Source organism: Lissotriton vulgaris, unplaced genomic scaffold (assembly GCF_964263255.1).
Source record: "Lissotriton vulgaris unplaced genomic scaffold, aLisVul1.2 SCAFFOLD_980, whole genome shotgun sequence".
Classification (NCBI taxonomy): domain Eukaryota; kingdom Metazoa; phylum Chordata; class Amphibia; order Caudata; family Salamandridae; genus Lissotriton; species Lissotriton vulgaris.
Genome location: NW_028255356.1, coordinates 683,550 through 705,098, shown reverse-complemented (window position 1 = coordinate 705,098; position 21,549 = coordinate 683,550). Strand labels below are relative to the sequence as shown.

Sequence of the window (21,549 nt, the reverse complement as noted above, 5' to 3'; positions counted from 1 at the left end):
TTTTTAATTTCTTGCTAATCGTCCTTTACTTCTCATTTGAGTCCTCATCCTCAGCTCTCGTTCCTGTTTACTCAACCCTCACTTCTCATCCTTTCCGTTCATTCATTACTTCATGGTTAACACATGTCTTACCTTAATTCTTATCCATCAGGTCTCATCTCTCCACATCCTTTACTACTCATGTATCCCTTCTCACTCCTTAACACTCACTAATCAGCCCTTATAGATTACTCATCCTAAGTGACTCCTGACTTCCCATTCCTCAGCCCCTACCTTATTCTTCACTCCCAATTCTTTCCTTCTCTTCCATCATGATTAGGATCCAATTTAACTGTTGGCAGAGAGGGAATGTGGGTCCTGTCAATACTTGAAATGCCCATCGATAGACATTTAAATATTTGGTAATTTGGTAGCCGGCATCTCTCTTAGGATGACAGAGTAATATACTCCCTCACCTGGTGGATTGAGGCAGACCACTAAAATATAAATGAGGTCTTAAATGCCCTTCTTCTGGTTCTGACTTTTTCCCTTACCCATTCATCCTCTACCCTCATTCCTCATCTTTCACTATCAAACAGGCATACTCAATTTACCATACGTAAATCAGCCCTCACCTTCATCCCTTCACACCCCTCACTCTGCATTGCTCAACCTATATTTTAATGTTTCATCCCTCACTCCTCATCCCACAGTTGTCCCACCACATCCCCCAACCCTTATTCCATCTCTTTATTTTCCACTCTTCTACTCACTCTTCATCAATTATCTGTCACATCCATTTCTCACCTCTCCTTAATTTTCTTCCCTCCCTCACTGCTCATACCGTCCCCTCTGAGAAATGAGTGAAATGTACAAATAGTAATACCTTAAAGTATATGCCGCACTGTCTGTTTTAGGACATGCTGATCACTTACATCATGCCTCACTTCTGTTTCCTTATTCCGTACCCTGTTTCCCTGACTCCTCTTTCTTTGCTTCTCATACTGTTTTTAATCAACTATCAGTCCTTATTATTATTATCCATCTCTTTGCAGTGCTAGGCACTGATATCTGACTTTATTTCCCATTTGTCAACTCTCATCCCTCCCTTTTAATTCCTTCTTCCTCCACTCTCACTCCTCAACTTTCTTTTCTCATCTTTTATCTCAACCCTCACTTGACTAACCTTCTCCCTCAGCCTCCATCCTCATCCCTTATTCCTGTCTTCTAACTCCGCACTAACTCACCCACTTCCCTCACTCTTCATCCCTCAATCTACACACTTGACCCCTCATTTCTTTGACAAAGCCAGCACAGTCATCGCACCCCATCGCCGGAAAGCAATCAACATCTCCTTCGAGACAGCAACCTCCCGGAAAGCTGGAAGCACGCCAAGATCAATGCCTTACTCAAGAAACCCAAGGCGGACCCCAAGGACCTCAAGAACTTCCGACCCATCTCCCCGCTCCCGTTCCTGGTGAAGGTCACAGGGAAAATCATCAACAAACAACTGACCCGCTACCTTGAGGACAACAACATCCCTGACCCATCCCAGTCTGGTTTCCGCAGCAACCAGAGCACTGAAACTGCCCTCATTGCCGCCACCAATGACATCAGGACCCTGCTTGACAATGGACATCCTCCTGGACCTGTCAGCCGCCTTCGACGCGGTCTGCCACCGCACACTATGATCACGCCTACATGACACCAGGATCCAAGAGAAGGCCCTTGACTGGACCACATCCTTCCTCTCAGGCAGAACTCAGGGCGTCCGCCTCCCACCCTTCCGCTTTAATGCCACTGAGATCATCTGCGGTGTACCCCAGGGCTCATCCCTCAGCCCAACGCTGTTCAATATCTACATGGCACTCCTCGCCCACGTCGCCTGACAGCACAACCTCAACATCATCTCCTACGCTCAGGACACCCAGCTGATCATCTCCCTCACCAAAGACCTTCACACCGGCAAAACCAACCTTCACGAAGGAATGAAGGCAGTCGCCGAATGGGTGAAGAACAGCCGACTGAAGCTGAACTCGGACAAAATTGAGGTCCTCATCCTCGGCTACACCCCTTCAGCCTGGGATGACTCCTGGAGGCCAGCATCACTGGGAACAGCCCCAACACCCACCGACCACGCACTAGGGGTCATCCTCGACTCCACCCTCTCCATGACTAAGCAGGTCAACACCGTCTCCTCATCCTACTTCAACACCCTCCAAATGCTCCGCAGGATATTCAAGTGGATCCCCACCGAAACGAGAAGAACAGTCACCCAGGCCCTCGTCACCAGCAGGCTGGACTACGGAAACGCCCTCTAGGCAGGAACGTTGACCAAGCTCCTGAGACGGTTGCAACGCATCCAGAACGCCTCGGCACCTCTGACCCTCAACATCCCCTGCCGCAGCCACATCACACCCCACCTGAGAGACCTGCACTGGCTCCCAGTCAACAAGAGGATAACCTTCATGCTCCTCATCCATGTACACAAAGCCCTCCACAACGCCGGCCCGGCATACCTCAACAGACGACTCAGCTTCCACACCTGCAAGCTCCGCTCCACGGGCCTCGCACTCGCCACAGTCCCCCGCATCCGAAGAATGACCGGCGGCGGCAGATCCTTCTCCCACCTCACCGCCATGACCTGGAACACCCTCCCCACCAATCTACGCCAGACCCTAGACCTACGGGTCTTCAGAAGACTCCTCCAGACCTGGCTCTTCGATCAGTAGCAGCGCACCCCCCCTCCCCTCCCAGCGCTTTGAGACCCTCACGGGTAAGTAGTGCACTTTACAAGTGTCCTGATTGATTGATTGATTGATTGATTTCTTACTCTACAGCCCTCCTCCATCAATGCTCACTGCTCCTCTCAACAGTGACACAGGAACTGGGCAAATAATGTTTTCCTAAAATGTCCACCACCCTGAACATTTCATAATATCTTTATCCCTCCCTCCTCATTGCATAGTTCTAAATATCCACCCCATATTACTCACTCTTTTCATGCCTCTCTGTTCCTTCATTCTTCATCCCTTACTGAAACCTCACCACTCAACCTTCAGTCCTCAGCCCTCACACTTCACCTCTCTTTCTTCACTTCTCATCTCTCACTCCTCATTCATCATTCCTCACTTGTCATTCTATTAATGTGCAGTACCTAATCCCTTTTAAGACATCCTCATTGCTCACTCCTCATTCCCCAGTCATCACCCCTCATCACTTAAATATCTGTCCTACATCACTCCTCAGGCCTCATCTGCCACTCCGATTCCTCATAACCCATCTTCCAAGTCTCACCTCCAATCCCTCATCCCTCAGTAGTAACTCCTTATCTCTTGTACCTCAACATCCATTCTTCTTACCTCCTACTCTTTTAATTATTCCTCTCCTCTTACCCCAAATCCCTGATTTGATATCTATTGCAGTACACCTCTTGTTTTCACTTTGTGTGATAAGTGAAGTTGGAAAACGATGATGGATTAAAATGTACACAAGTGTTCCTGTTTTAGAGCAACCTAATCCCTCATGCCTCTGTTCTTATTCCTCATCCCTTATTGTTCATCCCTACCGCCAATTTCTCTTGTCCTCATGACTTACTCATCACCCTTCATTCATCACACCTGCCACCTTAATCCTCACATGCACCCACCTCCCTCCCAAAAATTGGGTGAACACTGTAATACACTACATGTCACAAATATATGTACTACAGTGTATTGACAGTTTTTCAACTTATTTAAATCTTTAAAAAGTACGGGCCTGATTCACAGGACTAATTTAAGACAACTTCCTAAACTTACTACTTTTGCTATTCACAGAAGTTAGGATTTTGTCTTAAGTTTGTCTTAAGACAAACTTAAGACAGACTTAAGTTAGGATTTTGTCTTAAATCTGTCTTAAGTCTGTTTTAAGACAAACTTAAGACAAAATCCTAACTTCTGTGAATACCAAAAGTAGTACGTTTAGGATTTTGTCTTAAGTTAGTTCTGTGAATCGGGCCCTACATGTAGTACTGCAGTAATACCTTGAAATTACTGTGATACCTACATAAAATAACCAGTAAATAAAAAAGCATACTTGCTGGGTACTAGCATGTTTTAAAAATATTTAAAATATATACTAAAAATGTCCAAACCTATTACCACTTTAATAAAGTGGTAAAAGGTAGTGAACAATTTTAAAACATATTAATTACCTAAATCTAGGGACCTAACCTAGAACAAAGCTAAAGTGTAATAAAAACAGGATGGATGCCTTTAAATTTTGTGAGGAGAACCATTAGCCAATCATATGCTGCCTTGTCATCGCCATGTACCACACTGTACAACAAAGTTACAGTGGTATTGTTTTGCATTACCCATGTGTCAAGCGTGGTGTTGCATGGGCAACATAATAATTAAGTCAGATGCACAAAGCAATGTAAGGTCAGCATGCATGACACAGTGTTGCTTGGTGAGTCTGGAGAAATACAAGGGAGCGCAATTCACTGTTTTGCATTACTCTGCACACCACTATGCACCTGTGCCATACTCTAAATACTAAATGTACCCTTACCTTCCTTTGCTTGGTGCCACCATTAAACCCTCAAATCACCCTTAACTCCCTGTATCTCTACTTGCACCTAAAGAATGATGTTATTTGAAAAAATACTATACCTGCATAGTAAAGTACTGTGTGGTAAAGGCAGAAATACTTTCCTGTGTCATACTTACTTGGGATGATTCCTTCTTTTGTATTTGGTTAAATATTTGGTGTATTCTTTTTAATTATTTCCTTTTAGTCCATATCATATGCTTTTAGAATATGTGATATTAATTTCAATATCTAATATTTATTTTAAAGCAAATCAACATATCTTCAATGCATGCCATTTTAATTTGAACATGAGTCATATTCATTTAAACATGGCTTGTGTTTATTTCAATATGTGCTTTATTTATTGCAATGCATGCCATATTTATCTCCCAGAGTTTGATATTCATTTCAAGAAGTGTCATATTCAACTTGGTTTATAACTTTATTTCGGTCATAGTCCATAAAAGTCAAAAGTAGAATGCGTAAGCCCAATTAAAACTGCAGTGAATAACGAGACACAACATTTAAAATTTAAAATACATTGTGGGCTCCCTGGAGTGACAACATAACAAATGACATCTGGCCATATGTACGACCTTATTTTGCATGCGCAAACTGGTTTGCGACCCGTTTGCGCATGCAAAATCTAATAGGGCCTTGTAAAATCCCTATTTAGCGGGTTGCAATTGTTTTGCGAGTCGCTAAATAGGAATTGCAAATCGCAATTAAGAAGGGGGTCCAAGGGCGTCGCTTCCTAATAGCAAGTCAGAGACCTATGTAAGAATGTTTTGTGATCCCAATTGCGGTCGCAAAACAGTTGCAATTTACCGCCCTCTTCAAGAGGGTGGTAAAGCACTCACAAATGGAAGGGGTCCCCATGGGACCCCTTCCCCTTTGCGAATGCAGGGGAATAATATTTTTCAATTCAATAATAACTTTATTTCATTCAGTTTGATCATAAAAGCACATGAAAAATAACTTACAATTCATTTGCTTTAAAATCAAATAAAAAGCGGGGTACATACAGTTTGGGAGTTTAAATAAGACATACCCAGGTATGGCCTGGAAGAGTATCGAATACAGTACAATCTATGATAGCAGCTAACTGAGAGAATGTTCTATTCATGTAAATCGCTGTGACAGTCAGAGGTAGGACGCAATAGTGGGCATTTTAAAGTGCATGTGCAGAATATACATACAGTTTACCAGACAAAATTTGATAGATCAGAGCTTTATCTTATGCAGTAAAACGTTCAATTCTCTAAAACATCAGTCCAGTATACCAATAGATTCATGTTATAAATAAATTACACCATTAAAATAGTTCTAAAATAAACAGTTAACTCCTTTAAAAAACCTTCATTTGACAACTGGTGTACATGAGTTTAATCATAATTTTTTGGAATTTGTTTTGAAAATACTCTGCGGGTACACCACATAGAGAATAGAAAGCCTGCTACCAAATATACTTTGGGGAGGCTAGTATCATGTTTCAATATCCTGAAGGCCTCAGAACAGCGCCTGGTTCCTAGATTTCTGCATATCTGGACCAGCCACCATTTTCTTGCTTTAAGGTATCCGGGAGAGCAAAAAAACACATGGTAGTCTGATTCTACAGAACAGTCACAGGCCGGACACCACAGAGTTTGCGAGCCCGCCCATTTATTTGTAAAGGAGCGGAGTGGCAATACCCCATATCTAAACTGTAGGTAAAACTTCCTAGCAGTTGCCGGCTTGATGTCGTTCAGTGTCGGCTCTAAACTATACTAATCCTTAATTTCTAGAAAAGCTGCAGTTAGCTTGCCTACTGAGGAATTACTCTGGAGTTGGGACAGTTTATACTACCAATTACAGTCCTTTAACTCTTTTCTGGAGACTATGGCACAAGCCTCTTCTGGGTTATCCCAGAAATTACCCTATCCCATATTCACTAAAGTGTGTTAAGTGTGAGAGAGCCAGGGTAATTTCCTCACCTCTCTTAGTTCATCCCTCTATTCTACAAGTTCTGGGGTAGCTCACAGACACTGCCAGAGAAGAAGGGGTCTGAGATTAACTTCTTCCGCAATGGTAATTGGAGCGGCGTAAGCGGGGAACTCGGTGGGAGACCAAACAGTTGCCTGATGGTGACCCCACATTTCTGCACCATACAATGCCGCTCCCCTGGCTTGAACCTTATATATTTCTATTGCTGGGCTCACAGGTTAGTGGCTGGATTTTCGAAAAACCTTCATTAGCCCCCCTGCTATTTGTGCTAATTTTAGGCTCAATTTTTTGATTTGTGTCCCAAATCCATTGTTTCTGTGATAGTAATACCGAGATAATCAAAAGCAGATACTCTCTCTAGGCGTTTGCCGTTTAAACATGGATTTAATCGGGTACTTTTGGCTGAGTTAAGCACTATGAATTTCATTTTTTGAAGGTTAATCTCAAGCCCTCTTTCCTTACACCTCTGCCTACAGGGATGGGGGCTGTGAGTTTTCCTTCCTTGCCAAATCTAATTTGGCCGAAGTTTCCTTCGTAGACGCTTCATGATTTGGCACAAGTATACTGGGACCCCCAGCTCACCGAGAACTGCCCACAACTTATCTCTTGGGACCAGATCAAATGCAGATTTCAGGTCTACAAATATTAGGTAGAGGCTTCCACCCTCCAAACACACCGTCTTCCAATGTAATATTAGTAGCATGAGGATCTGGTCCAATGTAGAATTTTTTCCCTGAACCCTGCCTGAAGGGGACTAAGTATCTTATGCTCTTCCATCCAGCTCTGCAGCCGAAACAGCAGCACGCGCCCAAAGATTGTTTGACTTATGTCTATAGGCCTATAATTTGTGGGTAGTGGCGGGGAGCCCTTTTTATAGATTGGAATAATTTCGGCTCCGGCCCAGCTAGCAGAAAATGCATACCTTGTAAAACGGCATTAAATAAAACCCAAAGCTATGGGGCCCAGATGGTAGGTTCACTACGGAATAAGTCCACAGGAATCTTGTCTAATCCTGGAGCTTTGCCCAATTATATTTTATGTAAAGCACCCGTTATCTCTTTAAGTGTTATTGTCGGGATATCGTCAATGGTCCTAGGGGTAATCATGGGTGCAATCTTGCAGTCAAACAGTAGGGAGTGGCCTTTATATACTTTATCGTCCTCTTTCTCTCCCTTGAGTGGAGGCACTCAAAGTGGTCCATCCACATTTCTGCCTCTAGGTTTGGCTCTATCACTACCTGCCCTTAAAAAATAAAACAAAAACGTTTCATTTTTCTTTTTTTAAATGCATCCCGTTTTCCTTTAAGAAAAACGGGCTCCGTTTAAAAAAAAAAGAAATGCTTTATTTAAAAGCAGTCACAGACATGGAAGTCTGCTGAGCCCACCAGACCACGATACCTGGGAGGGCTGGCCATATCTAATGGGTTCGCAAATTGCGAGTGCCTCATTATTAGGCATGAGCCATGCAATTTGCAACCCCATTAGGAATCACTAACAGTGTCTCGGACAGTGTTGTACATGGCATTTAGCGACTCACAAATTGCGACGCACAATTGAGCTCAAAGTGTGAGTCGCTAAATGACATGGTCATACATCTGGCCCATAAAATGATAAAATTGTAGTTTAAAATAAAGATTAGAATAGTCGTAAGTTAGATGAGAAAATATTCTTAATGTTAAAATGACACACTGGATTTATGTAATATATTATATAAATGTAGGCACTATGCATAATGCAGGGAACAATGCCGAAATATCCAGTAACAGGTGAGAGTGAGATAACTTTGCGCCAAATCGGTTCGATGATTAACGGTCTGTAAATTTCACAGAAAGTTTGTGATTTGGATCTCACGTCTGTGGTCTGTGATGATCCCTTTTACAGATATCTGTTGTCTGTAATTTTGGGCATTGCTGGGAGCAGCTTTGTTCCCCTGCAAGCAGCCTCAGCTCCCTGAAGAGGTCGCCTTGCACTCCTCCTCGGAGCACAAGAGCAGCCTCTCCTCCCCCATTGTCGTTCTGTATACGGCTGACGATTGTCACATACAGAATGACAAGGGGCCAGTCTGAGCTGTTAAAGCATGTGGTTGGCCTCCTCCAGCCTCAGTATAGGGCAGTGATACAAAAAGATTATGATATATTCTTTAAAAACAGGTTCAAAGAGGAGTGAGGTGATAAGTGTATAGGAAGGATTGTGAAAAAGGACAGTGGTGCATACATATGTACATCAATGAGATAATCGTAAACTATCCCAACAGTGTTACTGTCCAATCATTAAATGTCAAGTCATAACACATTTACAGATAAACCTTTTCTGTCACATATGTCTGCCATAAAAATATAGAAGTTTCGACGTTCCGACCCCTAAACGGAACAGCCAATTTCACGCATTGTAGGCGAGGTCTTCATCAGGACAAAGGTGAGGGTGAGTTAGGGGGTTTGGCACCAGTAGAGACAGCTCTACTGTTTTGGGCTGTATTTGAGAAAAGCTGGGCTCGTGGGTTCTCAGACTTCTTAAAGATGATCGAGGTATTCAAAGGTAAGGGCCCAAGTTGATGAGTAACCGGTGGCTCCCGGCTGCTGGCAAAAATGGTGATCAACGGGTATCTGTTTTAACAGTTCATAAAGAAAAATGTTGCACCTCATCAGTTGAAAGGAGTGTACAGAAGCCAGTTCATGTAAAGAAGCCAGCGAAAGAAGTTAAAACGAAAGGGTTATAGCACACTATGCTAAGCACAGATTTGTTTTAAGCCACTCCCTTAATTACATTGGACACACCCTTTAGAGAAACCCCCAAGTTTAAAGCCCTGGAAACAACACCATATCACAGTCACCTCACGTCCTGGCACTGTGCATCATGCATGCCAAATGACTTCCAAGTGTTCAGATTGCCTATGTGCAGGGGCATGGTAAACCCTTCCCCACCCCACCCCTTGCTTTAGGAACTACAGTGAGGGTGAAGTGCTTCATGGGCTTCTTCTGTCTGCAACTCTGCAGACAAAGGTTCAACTCATAATTAATGTGAAAAGGTGGGCGAGTAAGTAAGTGAAGGAATGGTTGAATGGCTGGATGGATTGGTGAAAGGATAAATGGGTGAGTGAAAGGGTGAATGGATGGATAATGAGAGAAAGGGGATGGATGGATGAGAGAAAGGGTAAATAAATAGATGTATGGGTGGAATGGTGGATGTACGGATGGAATGGTGGATGTATGGGTGAAAGGGTGGATAGATGGGTAAAATTTGATTTGATTTGATTTATCTATTTATATAGCGCGCGAATGCCCGAGGGCGTCTTGGTGCTGAGATGTACCACTGGCTCTTGAAGATGTTGACTAGAGCTGTGCAGAGAAAAGCCATGTTTTAACTTCCTTTCTGAAGGATTTCAAGGATGGGCTGGTTTTTATGTCTAGTGGTAGTTGGTTCCAGATTCTTGCTGCGTGTACCAGGAAGCTTCTTCCGCCCCAGTTAGCTCTCCTGAATCTAGGGACCCTGATGAGCTTCATTTGGCTGGATCTGAGAAGTCTATTTGGCTCATATTGTTGTAAATGCGTTTTTAGAAATTGTGATCCAGTTCCGTTTATTGCTTTGTATGCCAGGCACAGTGATTTAAATTGTATCCTATTTACAATTGGTAGCCAGTGCAAGTTTTTTAGTTTGTGGCTGACTGTTTCGAACTTTGGTATTCCTAGTATCAGCCTGGCTGCTGCGTTCTGCAGGCGTTGTAGCTTGAGTAGGATTTTCTTCCTTGCTCCGGCATATAGGCCGTTCCCGTGGTCAAGTCTGGATAATGCTAGTGCTGTCACTACTGTCTTGCGTGAATCATACGGTAAGTAAGGTAGAATTTTTTTATCATTTTTAGGATGTACCAGAGTGATGATGCCAGTTTACTGGCTTGAGCGTCGAATGAGAGATTAGTGTCTAACGTAATCCCTAGGTTTCTCACCTTTTCTGACGACTCAGGGCATCTTCCCAGATCTTTTGGCCACCATGAGGGGGACCATATGTTTGTGTCCCCTCCTAATATCATGACCTCACTCTTGTCACCATTCAGTTTTAGGCAGTTCATTCTCATCCATTGGCTGATTTGTGCCATGCAGAGTTGGAATTTTTCTGCTGTGTCCTGTACATCCTTACTTATTGACACCACAATTTGGGTGTCGTCGGCGTAGGATATTGGGGTGAGGCCACTGTTCCTTATTATTTGTGCGAGGGGAGCCACATATAGATTGAAAAGAGTGGGGCTCATTGATGAGCCCTGCGGGACTCCACATGGTAGGTTGAATAGGTTGGATTTCGCTTCTCCTGATTCTACTGAGAAGGTTCTATTCTCTAAGTAAGAGGCTATAAGGGCACATGATGGTAAGTGACAGGGTTGATGATGGGCAAGTGAATGGGTGGATGAATGAACGAAATGATAGATGGATTGATGAATAGATAAGGGAAAGGGTGAAAGGGTAGGTAGATGGGCAAAAGGATGGCCGAGTGAAAGGCAGGATGAGTGATAGGATCAATGGATGGATTCATGAGTGGATGACTGGGTGGATAGGTGGGTGGATAGGTGAAGGGATGGCTAAGTGAAAGGGGATGGACAGAGAAAGGGGGGCTTGATGGATGAGTGAAAGTATGGATGGATGATTGACAGGATGGATGGGCGAATGGGTGTATGGATGAGTGAAAAGAAGGATAAAGGGATGGATGAGTGCAAGAATGCATTGATGAGTGTAAGGGAGGGTAAAGAGCTGGAAGGATGGATAGATGAGTGAAATGGTGCATGGATGGACGAACGGACGGAAGAGTGACTGGGTGAATGGAGGAATGAATGAGTAAGTGAAAGAATGGCTGGATTAGTAAAAAGGGTAAATGGTTGGATGGATGGGTGGAAGTGTGGATGGATAAGGTGAAAAGATGGATGGATTAGTGAAAGGATACATGGAGGGATAGACTGTTGAAATGATGAATGGAAGGATAGATGATGGATAGGTTTTGAAATGGTTGAATAGGTTTGAATATAGATGGGCACACAGATGGAAGGACAGAATGAATGGCGAACGACTGAATGATGGATGAAAGAATGAATGGATGCCACATCCCCTGGTGACTCAACCTGCCATCCCAAACGGACACATGACGTCAGGCAGCAAACGCGGAACTCAGGCTTGAAATGCTCTTTCTGCTTGCCAAACAGCAGCAACTAATTCCTTGTATGGCCCTCCACCTGCCCGAGAGCATGAGAGATGCATGAGGGCACGGCTCTGTGCAGCCCTTCTGTGGGGAAAGGCGGGCAAGACAACATTACCTGCACTTGCAGACAACAGCACCGACATGACTCGAGTTCCTTCGACCACATGTTTTTTCTTTCAAAAATTTGCACCCTAAGAATATTGCACCTGGGGCAAAAGCCTCTGTAGCCCCCCCCAAGCTATGCCACTGTCTACAAGTATTGATGACATCTGACTCTCACACCTTGTGGCCCTTATTGCCTTAAGTAACATTTCCTATACATTGACTTTCACATTTATGATTCATTGCTTTTATATAATATGTGTGATGTAATGCACTCCGACACCCTGCAGTACATAGTTCGGATGAGTAGCACTATGAAAGAAATTAAATACACATGAGAGAGGTTCTACGTGAAGATGAGGGGCACCATTGGAGGGTGGTAGTAATGCTTGACTGGGTGTCCCCGTCATCAGGCGTTGCCCTGGAAGGTTGGAAGGGAGGGGGGTCAGTTTTGTTACAGGTGGCTGGCAGTGCAATGTTCCTTGTAAATCCAGCAGTTTCCAGGCAAAAATAAAAGTGTCTGGTGACTAATGTACCCACTGGAAAGAGATGGGAGTTTTGTTTAGTGGCAGTTTTTAATCATCTAAGGTAGCACAGAGGGTTAATATGCCTGCTGCAAAGAATGTGCCAATGCATATCAAAGAACAGTATTTTATGTGCAGAGCTCAGTGAGTTACTGCTTTTGTCACTGAGATTCTTTTGTTACAGTGCAGTTCCTAATGTACAAACGTAATCTAGCACAGTGAGCTGTAAACTGACATCAAAGAACTGCATGCAAGCTGCATGTTACAGATTACAGAATATGTTTTCTTCCCAGTGTTGTATTTTCTTGATGCTGCTGGAAAGAGTTTGTTTGGGTAGAAATAAATCCTTATCATTAAGGTCCACACTAGCTACTGTGTTACGATCTGGATACTGAGCATGTGCTTCTTCAGACCAAGCACTCTTACAAAATGCCTACCAGTGTGGGTGACGTGCATCCTACAACCTGTAGTCCCCGGTGCCTTATGTGACATTTTCTATACACTGATTTACACATGTATGATTCATTGTCTCTGTATGTGTGTGTGATGTAAAGTGCTCTGGCACCCTACACTACCGTATGAGAGGTGCTACAAAACAAATTAAATACATGTGAGAAAGAGAGGCACTGTTGGTGATAGTGAGGGAATCATTGAGGAGCCTCATCATCTTTTGTCATATCCTGGTGCACAGTAAGGCCATCATGTACTATGCTTTAGAAGCTAATACAATTGAATATAGAATGATAAATGTTTTCGCAAATTTTCTTGGGGGTGCTAAACAAAGGCTGTAAGCTGTTAGTTTGTAATACACAAATTATATATATCTGCAAGTGAACTGTGCAAATGTTTCAAAACATATCAGTAATTAGTAAACCACAAATGGACCACTTGTTTGAAATTCAGAACTTTTATTAGGATCAAAACAAACAAGACACTTTAATTGGTGATGTTCAAAATGATACACATTTGCTGAAACCACATTCTGCACATTATTGTCAATGCACTATATGGTTTTATCAGTAAAACTGTATGTTGGAATTTTGCTTCCATTCAGTAGAAAATGTTATGTATGTAAAAGACCTACAATAATGCCTCAACAATGTATACGGTTTCTAGTCTGTAGCACACTTCTGTGCATCAATGAGAATCTGCAGTTTACAACTCACAGAAATGAAACAGCTCTACACAGTATACTATTTGCCATATACAGGTAAAATAAGGAGGGCTGATATGTGGTTAGCCGGGGTATTCTATAGTAATGTCAACTCCTATCTAACCATTATAACTCACAATAATACCATAACTCTCAACAGTCTGCAGCCAATTATAGCTCATGCAAGTTGGTTAATAACTCCCATTTCCTGCTTAATATTCTTACCCTCACACAAGACCTGTCCGCTATGGGTCTTATCCAGCACTCAGTACTGTACCAGCCCCTATACCACTCATCACCAGCTGAGTAGACATGGAATAGCTGAGGCCATCTGACACCTAAAGCTGGTCACTCAGAGGACTAGAGTCCAATACTGCAGGACCCGATAAGCTACATCATATGCGTGTCGCTTTACATCTCTCAATGGCACAGATGTGTCTGTAAAACCTACCTTTTGTCCCGAAGTTTTGTCTTGAATTTTAACCTCTGTCCTACATTTTTGTCCTTAATTTTGACCCTTTGTCCTTAATTTTAACACTCACTGTCCTGAATTTGCACCCATGCCAATTGGTAACCCTACAAATTGGTCTCTAAATAGATAACCCATATCAAGAACTCTCTCTAATTCAAGCCCCTCTAGAGTTAGTGCCCCTCTATAACCCCTGTGTGGGTTTTGTGCCATGAATATGTTTTTTGATTAATTGATATTCAGGCCAGAGGTAATACGGAATGATTGAAACCTTTAGGGTTTTTGAGATCAGTAGAGTGTTGGCTGCGAACAATAACGCTGTAATGTTGGTACCCTTAAGCACTGGGGAGTCATTGTCGCGGTCCATAAGGAAATCCACACAACTATTGATGAAGAGATGAAATAGTGTGGGGGCAAAGACACAGCCCTGCCTAATTCCCTTATCGACACCAAGACGGTCAGTGGTTTCCCCATTTCCATGTCATATTAATTTTAAAGAATGTCATATTCATTTTAATGTAAGCCATATTAATTACAACAGGCTTCCTGCCCATTTACTAGTAGTTCATATTCATTTCAACATGTCTCACATTCCTTTCAATGAATGGATGCTGTATTTACATTAACACTTGACACATTAATTTTAACATGGGTCATATATATTTGAAGATATGTTATAATTATTTCAATACAAGTCATATTGATTGCAATGTCTATCATATCATTTTTTAAATTTATATCAAATTCATTCAAATGAGCTCATATTCATATTACTACTTGTCCTATTCATTTTAAAATATCATATCTTTTCAATCGAGGTTATAGTTGTTTCAACAAATGTCATAATCATTTTAACACTTGTCATATTAATTTTACTACTTGTTATATCAATTTTAACATATGCATATCTATTTCAATATATATAATATTAATTTCAACTCATGCCACATTCAGTTTGACGAATATCATGAACATTTAAGTGTTGGTTATATTCATTCTGAGGCATGTTACATTCACTTCAATGGGGCTTATATTAATTTAACAAAAGTCATATGCATTTTAAATCATCTCATATTCATTTCTGTATATCTCATATTCATTCCAGACTCTATAATGTTCATTTCAATGCAATTCATAGTCATTGCAACATATGTAATGTTCATTTCAACGTATATAATATTATTTTCAATGTACAAAATATTTTTTTCAGAATATAATATATTCACTGCTGTAACTGATTTTCAATTCAATCTGTCATATTCATTTCAACGTATGTCATATTCCTCTCGACATTTGTCAGTCATTTCAAGAAATGTCCCATTTTTGTATGCATATTGTATTGATTTCAGTGCCTGCTATATTGTTTACAGTGAGAACCACATTCCATTCAGTATAATTGATATATATATTTCAGTATATCTCTCATTCAATTCAGAGTATGTGTTATTCGTATTAATCACTAAGTATCATATTCATATTTGTCCTGATATAAGGCAGATTCATTCTGCCACGTATCATAATTATTTTGACACATATGAAAGGTATTATTATATGTGTCATATTCATTTTGCAGCATGCTATACATTTCAGGATGTATCCTGTATGGGAATCTGTAATTTTGATGTGAACTGTTTTCCATAAGAAACCCTTAAAGGGATGAAGAGGTGATGAGTTTTACAAATCATTCCTGTTCTTCTACAAGCAACATTTAAAACTAGTACAAATCTTTTTTTAAAAAGAACTACAACTCTCCCTATCAGTAACTCTGACTACACAACCTTCAAATACTTAGGAGCCAAACTTAAAATGAAAAGCTCTCCCTCAATACAACTTCATAACATCTACCACCCTCCTGGTAAGTCTCTTCCCTTTGCCGAAGAACTATCGGACCTTTTAACTAAATCATTACTTTCCAACTCCAAAAATCTCTTCATTGGAGATCTTAAACTTCACTGGAATGAGCCTGATGATCCTACAAGCAACCTTCTCAATAATCTTCTTGAGATTAGCGACCTCAAGCAACTTTGCCACTCCCCTACTAACTCCAAAGGAGCTATTCTTGACGCCATCATCTGCAACTCTGATTTGGCATCCCTATCCAACATCATCCCTATCGACTGGTCCCACCACCATCTCATACTGTTCACGATCTCCCTTCTAGCCCCACCTGCCACAGTGAAAAACAATAAAACCACGATTATGACCAGAAATCTTAAGCAAATCTCCCCCGGTGCACTGGAACATAAACTCCAAACCCAACTCCATCTCACCCCCCTGTCCAGATGTTAATGAACTCATTGAGCACTTTAACAAAACTGTCCCAGAGTTTTAGATCAATTTGCCCCTTTGAAACTCAAAACGCAAAAAAAAAAGTCCCCTTTAAATCATGGTTTACCTTAGACCTTAACAAAGAAAGACGCTCACTTAGACCGGCTGAAAGAACATGGAGACAACACCCTTCCCCCTCCCATCTCGCTCTCCTTAGAATCGCAAGATCCTCCTACAAAAAACACATCTTCTCTGAACAAGCATCTTTCTTTCGTCTGCAACTCTCCCGTGCCAAAAACAGACCCAGAGCACTGTTAAACATTATTAGAAATCAAACCTCCCCTGCACTCCTCAACCTGGTGGCCTCCACTAACAAATGTGAAGAAATTGCTAACTTTTTCACTGAAACAATTGCCAAAATTGATCGTGCTTTCCTTGCAACTCAACTCTCGCTCACCTCTCAATATCCCCTGGATACTACACCTTAACCACCCCTCCCCTTGAAACCACCCCTGACCCCCTCACCTCTCCTTCCATCGCCTAACCCTCCTGGATCCTACCTCACTATCCCACCGCTTAAAAACAATGCCTCATCACATAATTTCCACTCTGTTTCTGAACAGGAAGTCTTCAACATCCTGTCCAAACTTAAACCATCCTCTCACACTAAAGACCCAAGTCCATCTGCACTTGACCAAGATCTAAAATACGTCATTGTCCCCTATTGAACCAACATCATTAACGCCTCCCTTTCAACAGGGAGTGTTCCCATCTCCCTTCAACTCAGACAAATCACTCCCATCCCGAAAAACCCCAAGGCTGACCCTAATGACCCTAACAGCCTCCGCCCTATCTCCAGCCTCCCCCCTCTCCAAAGCCCTTGAAAAATGTGCCCTACTTTAATTGGACAAACCCATTGACACATACAACCTACTAGACCCCTTCAATCCAGACCTTAAAATACACCTTCTCACTAAATATCAGGGGACGTAATTACTTGCTCTCCGTTCAGAATACTTTGCTTCCTTCTTCCTTATGCAACTCCGCCTACCGCTCACACTCACACCCCACTCTCCTGACACCCTCCACACCCCTCTCCCCTCCCTTACCAGCCAATTTTTCCTATCCCTCCACTCTTCACCTTCTTAAATTCCCCCTGCCCTACTATGTCCGCCGAGCCCTCCTGGGTACACTGTAATATTGTTATTTTGTAACAACATACTTGTTCTTTTAATTGGTTTTGTCTATCCTCTCCTTTCCCCTCTCGCTACATACTCTAAATGTTTATTTTTACTCTTTTAGACCACCTTGTATAATTTGTTTTGCTCATAACAATTGTTGCTCTTCCTTGTTTATAACCATGCAAATGTAAAGCGCTCTGATACCCTCGGATGGAGCTAGCGCTATATAAAACCTTCAAATAAATAAACTAGCAAAATCATTCTGCTTTATTTGCCCTGGTGTCAAAACCTCACTCCAAGTGACTCCCCAACCCCTGACCTTTTGTTTCAATAGCACTTTACATATTGGGACATGTGGTTTGTTGCTTTCCATTAAGAACCTTGTCATCGCAGTCCCAGCAAGCACATGATGTTGGCCTGAAAGGCAGATTTGCTTCTGAGGGTCACACATTTAACAGGTGTTCTTAAAGTTTCATGAGCAAAACAGATTCTTTTTAACAGGATGGCCTGTATGTACACAATAACATCTGGAAATAATGTGTAGACACAAGATAATTCTATCCAATATGTCTACAAGACCTGGATCTTTTTGTGGAGCCACGAAAGCTACTGCAGGAGGCTGATAGTGCGTGGTATTCTTAGAAATTGGATTTCTGGTTGGTTAGGGCATGTGCCTAAGCCAGGCAGAAAGCCCATTTCTAATATTGGTGACAGAGGTGGGATGTGGGAATGTACTACACTGCTGGTGATTATGTGTTACATATTATGTCTATGCATATTGGGTTTATGCTAAGTGTACTATTACCAGTAGTTACTGGTTGTTTCACTAACTGTGAGTTCTAATGGTTATGACAGTGGCCCTATTGGCCCGGTAATGTACATAATCCCCTGTAAAGCCATAACTAGTGCCAAGTGGCACAGTGTATATATGTGATTGAGTTCTAATGTGTTTTATGAGTAACACAAAGACTATTTTTGATTTAACCTTGTGTGGTGTTTCTTTTGTGGTGTGGCTAGTATTTTGCTGCAGTGTGTGTGTGTTGCGCAAACGTTTTACACATTGCCTCTGTGATAGGCCTGACTGCTCGTGCCAAGCTACCAAGGGGGTGAGCAGGGGTTATCTTCAGTGTGCAATTCCCTTGCCCTAACTAGAGTGGTGGTTTCTGGTTGGCTTAGGCACTTGCCCTAGCCAACCAGAAATCCCTTTTCTAACAGTATTCAAGCTGGAATATAACATTCTGCATGTCCTTGCATAGAGCACATTTTGTAAATTACAACAATGGCTTGTGCAGATGGCAGATATCTCACAAGAAAGCAACTTATACTTTGCGGCCTGTAATTGTGATGGAATCTATACAGTTTTAATTAACGCTGTAATAGCTCTGTATTGTGACATATTTTCAATGGCCTCACCATGCTCACATGTTACAAAACATTGTCCGCAGAAAGACGTTTTAAACCCTGGCAAAGAAATATCAGCGTAATTCACTGGTGATGAAACACAAAGACATTAACATTTCAGTTAAAAAGGAAAGACAACTAGAAACACAATTAGTGGCTGTACAGAGTGGAACCAGAAAAACCTGGATTCACTCTGGCTTCCCCGCTTAACCATATTGTGTGATCTTAGGTAAATATTTGACTTCAAATTTGTGATTTTAGAATACCAGTGCTACAAAAACCTATTGTGTATAATGTAATGGACTATAGTGTTGCTGTATCTGTAAAAATCTGGGCAGGGCTGGATTTACAGTTAGAGGTGCCAGGTGTGACAGTCTTTTTTGGCACCCCACTCCCCCTAGCGATCTCCTCCACAGATTTCTGCATCCACACCTTCCAACAGTGCCACTTATCTCTTCACAGCCCCTCTAACATATGCATTATTTTAGTTTTATAGCGCTACTCATACCTGCCCTAGGGTGTCAGAGCACTTTACACCAAACACACATGTTACACAGAGGCAATGAATCTTATATGTGTAAATCAGTCAGTAGGAAATGTTACTCAAACCAGTGAGGATTACCATTTTGTGATCTGCATGTACACGATCTTTGCAGCGGGCATATTAACCCTCTGCGCTACTTTATAATCAGTGAAAACTGCCACTAGACAAGACTTCCATCTCTCTGAAGGAGAAACATTAATCACCTGCGTTATCTTGACATTTTTTTTATTCTGGACACAGGGAAACAGCAGGTGATTTTAAACACAAACATTATTTCTGAGCACAGTGCCTCTCCCAGGTCAGAGTAGGCGCGGCTGCACTGGTTGCAGTGCCCTGAATAGAACAGTGCTGGAGCTCGGAACTGTGGGACATAAGTGCGACAATATGGGGACAATGATTTATAATAAATTACTATTCACAGGGCTGTCTGTTTACTGGGAGATACCATCTCTGTCACCATTAGAACAATGCTGATGGGGGCGCTGCAGGGACAGGGGAGACCATTATAGCTGAAATAAACACATCCTAATAATTGGGCTCTCCCAATAGATGTATTTTCAAATGGAGTGGTTTATTATTGTTATCACTGCAGAAGGGGGGTTGGAGCAAGGGTTGAGGGCTGAAGAGCTCTGCAGCCCTCACACCAGCCTCAGATCCACTTTTCCATACAGATAGAAGATCGGGAAGAGCCTCTGTGTGAAGGGGGCCTGCGGGAAGGTGTAGAGAAGCTCCATGGAGTCAGCATTGTACAGGGACAGCCGCCCCCCCTCATAGTCCAGATACACCCCCAGCTTCCGGGGCGTCTCACTCGGGAAGAGATGGGTCCGAAAGAAGGTGAGAGCTTCATAGTGAGCATTACCTCCCAGCACAGCCCAGACTCCCCTCTCAGGTGACCATCTGAAGTATTCCTTCCTGTTCACAGACTCCGCTGCGACCCCCACATGCCACCAAACCCTGTCCTGCAGCAGCTGCACCTCCCAGTAATGTCTGCCGGAGGTGAACCCCTCGCTCCCCAGCACACAGGGATACTTTGTGAATCTCTTGGGGTTGTCTGGCAGGGGCTGTGCGGTGCCTGCGCCTCTCACTCGTCTCCCCCCCTCTGACAGGAGGAGCTGATAATGAGCTGTGTCAGGATCCAGAGTCACCATCACTGCAGAGAAGAGATTCAGAATTAAAGATTTAATGACACAAATAAAGGCTGTAAATATTGCTTTCCATTTTTATGATTAATTTAAACCACAGGTGAAAGGAGCACACTGTGCTTGAAAGCACACACTACTGCTCATAAAAAAGGGTGTGCATTCATCTAGAGCACACACTCCACTAAACAGCACTACATAGACTGGACATTCCACTACACACTGCATTGCACCATACAGCATATTACACTACTCTAAACAAAAGAGAGAGTGAGAAAAGAAAGGAATCCCTATCCTTCTTCCATGCCATTCAGCTGTCATTCATGTTATTTAACTGACGTCTCAGAAAAAACATGAGGTTTTTTGAAAGAGCCCTCACCCACCAACCTGGTTGGTGGCAAGCTTCATCATCGGATTCCCATCAGGTTGAAAATCGTAAGTTACGAACAAACCATCCAACACACTCATGCCTTTGTGAGTGTGCGTTCATTGCTTTGGGTTTTGTCCATAGCATCTTAGTCCTGAAGAAAACCACTGTGACTGAATCATCATGCATTATTGGCTGAAACATGTCGATCAAACACCAGGATGGGAGAGACTACTTATTTCTCACTGCAAACTCACCACTGTTTTTAACCCTTCTCAAGAAATTCAATATTAAAATGTATCTGACATGGGTGGATATTCTGGAGGTAGTTTTAGAGCTCATTCATAAATTCATCACATCACAAAAAAGAAACGAGTTCTACTGTAATCAGGCATTGTGGAACACCTAAGATGCACTCTGCATCTTAAGTGGGAACCTGATGATGAAGCATACCACCAACCAGGACAGTGAGTGAGGGTTCTTTCGAAAACAATAATGTTTTTTCTGAAACGTCAGTTAAATGACATGAATGACAGCTAAATGACATGGTAGCAAGCTTTTTTTTGTTTGGCATATTACACTACACCCCACTACCACACATGAGGCACAAAACACTACAACCCACTAGCACATAATAAGCATACTACACTACACCACATAACAACACAACACTTACTACCCTACACC

General features: G+C 42.3%; 1 protein-coding gene across 2 annotated transcripts in view; it reads right to left on the bottom strand.

Annotated features, from left to right (window-relative positions):
- Nucleotides 1–19,454: 19,454 nt before the first annotated feature.
- The window catches only part of LOC147659154 (E3 ubiquitin-protein ligase TRIM39-like), a 376,357-nt gene continuing 374,262 nt past the window's right edge, over nucleotides 19,455–21,549 (bottom strand). For both annotated transcript variants that reach the window (XM_086951936.1, XM_086951935.1), the window contains one exon: nucleotides 19,455–20,506. In XM_086951936.1, the coding sequence (XP_086808062.1) occupies nucleotides 19,995–20,506 (512 nt within the window). In that variant the 3' untranslated portion in view covers nucleotides 19,455–19,994. The remainder of the gene's footprint in view (nucleotides 20,507–21,549) is intronic.